General features: G+C 38.2%; 1 protein-coding gene across 1 annotated transcript; it reads left to right on the top strand.

Annotated features, from left to right (window-relative positions):
• Positions 1–667: 667 nt before the first annotated feature.
• LOC139713381 (U5 small nuclear ribonucleoprotein 40 kDa protein-like) lies at positions 668–7,028 on the top strand. Its single transcript, XM_071625118.1, has 8 exons — positions 668–701; positions 990–1,083; positions 2,210–2,375; positions 3,173–3,295; positions 3,949–4,069; positions 4,573–4,655; positions 5,879–6,044; positions 6,840–7,028. Exons 1-8 carry the CDS (start codon positions 668–670, stop codon positions 6,887–6,889), a joined length of 837 nt encoding a protein of 278 aa, XP_071481219.1. The 3' UTR covers positions 6,890–7,028.

The following is a 7,028-nucleotide window of genomic DNA, read 5'->3' as shown; positions in this document are numbered from 1 at the left end:
CATTGCAAAAGAAATTAGCCGTGACCCTTTTCAGCTGAATAACACCATATTTGTGGGGCCCTTTGGGGCTACTGTCTGGGGCCCCGTACAGGATAAAATAGCTGGCATTGCTGTTTTCATGATAAGTACACCCAAAGGAACAATATCCACCAACTTTTGTCCGTGACCCCCTTCGGCTGAATAAATCCATTTTTCGGTGTCCCTTTTTGTGGCCCCTAGGCTTACGGTACAGGATGTGACTTGCCAGCAATTTATTTTATTGACCCTTGGACACATCCTTATATGATGAGACCATTAAAAAGTGTGACCCTTTTCAGCTGAATAAATGCTCTGGGCCCCCGGTCTAACTAGTCTCATGCTCCATTGTAGTTGGCTTTTGATTATAAAAATTAGAATCAATGATGGTGGTAATCGAGCAGTTGTGTTGATAATGATAACATCTATTATCGTAGTCATCATCATCATCATCAGATCATCATCATCAAATAAAGATAGAGATGTACTGGTAGCAGAGGTACATGTTTGTCAGTGTATAGATGATGACCAAAAAACAAAAACAAAAAGGATGACCAGATGCAGTTAAAATTACCATGATTAAAATGAAATGGCAAATAAGATATTAATCATAGCAGAGGTGATGATAATCTTTATAATCATCATCACCATCATGTGCTGTGCCATTGACTGCCAAGCATTCCACAGTTATTAACTCAACCCAAGACTAGCACTGTAATAGCAGTAGTTATTAAACATTACCTTCAGAGACGATGTGACTTCCAGCCACGATGAGGTTTCTTTGAAATACACTCAACCTATTTAGACTGAAGAAATAGCTTCTACTTAGAGAAAATTAAACTTATGAGGGATTAAAGTCAGAATATAAAGCAAAGACGACTTGAAGAGACCTTCGACTTCGGTCATTATTCGACTTATGCCAGGTCGACTTAAGCAAGGTTGACTGTAACATGCTCTTTTCGTTTACATTCCAGTCCTGTGGAACGTTTACGGGGACTGTGAGAATTATGCTGTACTCAAGGGTCACCAGGGAGCCATAATGGAGCTGCAGTACAACACGGATGGAAGGTAAAGATCACATACCAATCATCCTTCCATGAACTTTAATATTTCACTTCAGCTCACAGTATTCATGTTATGTAGTAGTGACACATACATGTATAATATCTTTATTGCCATCATAGTTCAGGTTAAATCATTGTCATCATTTGTGAGAAAGATTCTTGTCTGATTTGGCAAGCATGTTAAGGGTGCCTGCAGAAGAAACAAATATCCCTATTCTGAAACATGGCAGTGCTCTATTAGGGAGTGATTCCCAAGACAGTGCAGAGATGTAAACTATTATTATTATTATAACTTTTTTTTTTTTTTTTTTTTTTTTTGGGGGGGGGGGGGCAATATTTTGTCAAAGATACTGCAGGTTTCATTGAAAATACTGTTTTTCCCAAATTGTATTCCTATACATGTCTGTAGCAGGATATGTTAAAATACTGTTTTCCCCACCAAAAATAAATCTTTTTTTCTCTTGGAATACTGCAATGCTGGTACAACGTTGGCATTTCTGACTTTGTCACAGGGAAATATTGTGAAACATTTCTTAAAGAAAATGGAATATGTCTTTTAATTGTAATGATAATCAACTGATTAATTATAGTAATAATAAATGTAGTAGTTAAAGGGATCGTACAGTTATGGTTGAGACCTAATTCCAGGTTTCTAACATTTTTTGGTGAAATAATGAGAAACCTCTTATAAAATGTGAAAGAGCATGTAGTTCTATGAGGAGTTCAACGTTTATTTGATGAAAATTGGTTTTGAAATGGTTGAGATATAAAAAAAAGAGCGATTCTAATAAAGTGTGGGACCCACACTTTATTACGATCGCTTTGTTTTACTTTGTTTTTGGATGTTTCAGTCTTTCCAAACCCGATTTTCGTCAAATAAACTTTGAATTCCTCTCAAAATGGTATGTTCTGTACTATATCATAAGTGTTTTCTTGGTATCCCGCAAAAAGTTAAAAGCCCAATTCTCATCTCCACCAAAACTGTACTAGCCCTTTAAAATCTATTCCTGATGTGATATCTTTCAAAACAGTGCTTGTATTGTGTTCAGTGATAACTCTGCTTGTGATTCCACTCTATCATGAAATGAACTCTAAAATTAGATACTCATTTGCCTGCATTCCCCCACCAGTCAAATTGTGACCTGCGCCACAGACAAGATGGTGTGTCTCTGGGACACAGAGACTGGGACCAGGGTAAAGAGGATGAGGGGTCACACGTCCTTTGTCAACTCCTGCTACCCGGCCCGAAGGGGGCCCTCGCTTGTCACCAGTGCCAGCGATGATGGAACAATCAAAGTGAGTCATGTATTTCCAGAAAGCTCTCTTCACCTAGCATGTCTTGAAATATTTCTGTTCAGCATTAATTTGCAGACTTCTTATATTTTGCTCTATTTCGTCTTGTTTTTGTTTTTGTTTTTTTTTGCGGGGGGGGGGGGGGGGGATTGGGGCATTAAAATGTTATGAATGCATGAAAAGGTATGATTTGTTAATCAAGTGTAGAGAATATGACAAACTGACATCCGTGCATGATGTTGGTCTTGAGCAGCTCTATGTTTTGTACATAAGATTTCCCCAAATTTTCATTTTTCTCAAATAATTGGGCTCACACTGAACTTAACCACAGAGGAGGATATGCAAAAATGTATTGCTCTCATTACATTTCAAGAATAGGTCTGATGAAAAATTTTTCTGGGGAGAAAATATGATTTTTTTTGTCTACAAACAGAATGAGGGCTGCTCTACACGTAGCTCACACGGAGTTGCCAATTTGTCTCCCTCTCTAAATGTTTACAGTCATTATCTTGTTACATGTGGTTTTGTTTTTTTTCCGACAAATTTTTACTGCATTTAATGTTTTTAAATCAAAGCATCATCATGAAGATGGAATTTCCTTGTAGCTCTGTCAGTACAGCCAGTGACTTGTTTGAATGCAATCCCAGTGACAAATTGAAATGTTGATCCCGCAAGGGGTATTCACTGCCCAAAAGAAACACCTGTGACTCTGCCCAAGCTGTGCAACTTACTATCACGGAAGAAATCATCACATGTGGAATGAATCTCTAAATCGGGTCAAATCCCTACCCATACCACAGATCTGGGACACGAGGAAAAGAGGCTGCGCGCAGACGTTCCAAAGCACGTACCAGGTTCTCGCCGTCTCCTTCAATGATACGAGCGACCAGATCATCTCCGGTGGCATCGACAATGACGTTAAGGTACGCCACATTTGAGCCTTGGATTCAGCGGGCATTTCACTTGATACATTTGAAAACAGTACTGAAAAGAAAAAAAAAAGCAGAACTTCAGAAGCATTCATTTCAATTGTGCCATCATTGCCAACTGCATGATTGTAGTTTCCACCAGCAATTGGCAAGTAAAGCGTATATGTAACATGCTTTGAGGAATTTGCTCAGTCTGTCATAATTTTCACCAAAATTCAGCTGGCAGTTCTAGATTGATTGGTAGTAATTTTGATTTCTGACATTGATATTTATTATTAGTAATTATAACTACCCATTGATTGGATTAATCTGTGTCTTGCAGCTGTATGTCTTTGTGTAAGCTTGCTGTTTCCAACTAGTATAATAAGTAGTTCATTTGACAGATGTCTTCATCACCTGTGAGAAGACAATGATCTAGTCTTTTTTCAAGGCCATCGTTACATTGTTGGCACCAATGATCAAAGGCAAAGCGAGCTGAAGCCATGTCTTATGGTGAGATTGTGCTCACTTTGCTTGCAGTAACTACAGCAAGAGGGTCTTTAATGAAGGCTAACCACCAGTATGTGGTACAATTCAAATATCTGTAAAGGGGGCAAGGTTGTGGGAATAAGAACTCCAGACTAATGAAGGTATTCTGTCCTTGGCAGGTTTGGGATCTGCGGAAGAACGGCCTTCTGTACAAGATGTCTGGTCACACGGACTCTGTGACGGGGATGGAGTTGAGCCCTGATGGATCCTACATGGTCACAAATTCCATGGACAATACATGTGAGTTCCAACCCGGTGCAGTAGATTTTGTCATCTGGTCGAGTCACAGAATATTAAAACTGATGTGTAAATTTTGTTCCATCATGATTAGATACTGATTTATGCAGAATGAAATCTTTTGGTATGCTGTTTGTGTTTGTGTGAGAAAAGTGAGTTAATGTCACATCCTTATACCGAGGCTAATGAACTAAGTAAGGTCTTTGTTTTTAAAAACAAACACAACAACAACAACATTGGGTGAAAAAGTTGTTGGCACAAAGGTCATCCTAAAAAGGTTCGGTATTCACAACTTATATGAAATTTAATCAATTAGTTGAGTGAATGTTTTAGTTTACGACAGCATGATGCATCATTTTCACAGGGGGTGCTAATCCTATCCATAAGTATTATGTTTTTAAGAGTCCGTTTTGATCAAGGTAGTGTACATTAATGTGTGAAACTTTGTAAGAGATTGACTGTGCCTGATAAGACTAGTGATATGGTTGTGTGCTCCTTTCCTGTAGTACGGATCTGGGACGTCAGACCCTTTGCCTCACCCGAAAGATGCGTGAAGATATTCCAGGGACATCAACACAACTTTGAAAAGGTGGGCAGAATCATCTTCTTTTATGATATGAATGTAAGGTGGGCATATTTGAGAGCAGAAAATAAGTTTGAAATCAGAAAAAGCAGGAGCTACAAAACATTGAAAACTGTAAACACAGACAAGTCATGAAAAAGTTATGGTTTGTGGGACAGCAGATATTTGATTAGTAATCGTCCTATATCTGTTGTCACTCTTTTATGAATTTGTCTGTTATTTACTGATCATATTTGAATCATTACATGTCAGTAATCTCACTGAACTGAAGAGGCCCTTTTCCTGATTCTGCTCTTGATATGTATCAATCAATTCTAACTGAACCTGTAAAGAAAGGGGAAGTCAGTACCTCTCTGAAAATATGAGGAGTTATATTGGGGAGAGTTCTTTCTTTGCACATTGCAAATGAATGAAGCAACACATTTGATGTCACGGTCAATTGATGTCATTTTGATCTGCCTACAGGACACCTTGTTAGACGAAATACCATCACTCAAATGGTGACAATATCTTGTGACACCACCCCTTTCACTCTGACTTTTTGCTCAAGTCTTTTACCAGTCTCCTGCAGTTGAGATTCCTTTGTCATTTCATTCAAAAAGTTTCTCTTTGATCTGCAGAAATATTGTTATTTCATGAGTGTGATGCATCCAAAAGTTTGGTAGTAATAAGTATTTCCATGTGTGCTTGGCAATTATCACAGAAATGTTTCCTTGCGATTACTGTTCATTTCTTCCGGTAGCTCGTAGAGATTTCTCACGTTGCAGTTGTGATGAAATCAGCAGGCCATCCTAAGCTTTGTAAAGTTGAGCAGCCTCTTGAGGCTGATACAGTGGAACCTCGTTATAAAGAGGTTGGACATTACAAAACCTTCTTATAACAAAGTGATTTTGCAGGTACCAACTCATATTTCTTTGTTATTGTACCCCGAAGCAGTGAGAATACTGATACAACAATTTGATAGTACATTGCACTCCTGTTATAGTGGACACTGTTACAATGAACCACACAGGATGCAGCAAAGTAAAATTCAGGGCCCAGAATTATCATCCAGATATGTTAATACATGTTATTTGTTGGGTTGTAATGAGATTTTAATTTAACAAGAGAAAACTGCTGGTTTTAGAGGACTTCTTTTTAACAGGAGTTGCCTGTAATTATTTCTAGGTTTGCATTGTAATGAGTTTCCCCCTGTATCAATTATAAGGTGTTTTGTTGCCTCTTATCAGAATCTCTTGCGGTGTTCTTGGTCGCCGGATGGCAGCAAAGTGGCGGCGGGCTCGGCTGATCGGCACGTCTATGTCTGGGACACGACATCGAGGAGGATACTCTACAAGCTTCCCGGGCACGTCGGATCCGTCAATGAAGTCGACTTCCATCCATATGAGCCAATAAGTGAGTGCAGAATGAGTGGCATATTACCCTCAAAGCTATATTTGCATGTGTGCTGTGCTGTTGATGATATCATACTTCTGAAAAATTATATTGATTTGAGTGTGAAAGCACGTTGACATTTCATGAAATTACTTCTACATACTGACATGAATGACAGATGAATTGGAAAGTAACTTGATATACAGAGAAGACATGTCAAAGAAAAACTTTTTCTGATGCCCTTTCATTTGATGTATATATTACAAGTAAAATTTGAAATCGCACACACACTGGAATCATCTGCTTCATAGTCTCACTTTTGTTTTGTTTCTTGTACTTTTTCCATTGAGCAGGTGTGACTTACTGTATGCACCATATATATAGCGAGTACAATTTTTTTCAAATCAGGAATTCCCAGCAATTTCATGAGTGATTGAATTTGCAATTGTGGAGTACAGCAATTGATGACGAAATGTATTATCTGCTTGTCGCCTTCATGTTAGGATCAGAGTTGATATTTTTGTATGATTCAAAATGTGAGCATAACACCCAACTTGCCAAATTTATGAAAATTAAAAATTCTTGAAAATATGTGGTGTATATAATACAGCACACATCACATTGAAAGATGAAATCAAATGACTTTATATTTTGTGCAGATTGCAATATTGAAAAGGGTACATAATTCTCCACCAAATGTATCTGCATGTCTTGACAATATGATTTAAATTATCATTTCATGTGAGTATCTTTTGATGCAAATGTTTATGCTATTAAAGTTATTACCGTTTGGTCTGTACTTTTCTTCTCCTCCAGTTCTTTCGTGCTCAAGCGACAAGCAAATCTTTCTGGGAGAAATCCTGTGAGATCCAGCAGGCAAAACGAAGATAAACTTCAGAACTGCCATAGCTGCATCTCAGGACTCTGCTCTGATCATTGGAGAAATGTGATTGGTCAAATCTTAGAAAGTGGGCGGGACATCCTTTGCTTTGGCCCAATCGGAAG

This window comes from Diadema antillarum, unplaced genomic scaffold (genome assembly GCF_040938485.1).
Source record: "Diadema antillarum isolate AM-2024a unplaced genomic scaffold, OU_Dant_1.0 seq00001955_RagTag, whole genome shotgun sequence".
In the NCBI taxonomy this organism is placed as follows: Eukaryota; Metazoa; Echinodermata; class Echinoidea; order Diadematoida; family Diadematidae; genus Diadema; species Diadema antillarum.
The sequence above is the reverse complement of the archived record's forward strand: the minus strand, read 5'-3'. Positions and strand labels throughout refer to the sequence as shown.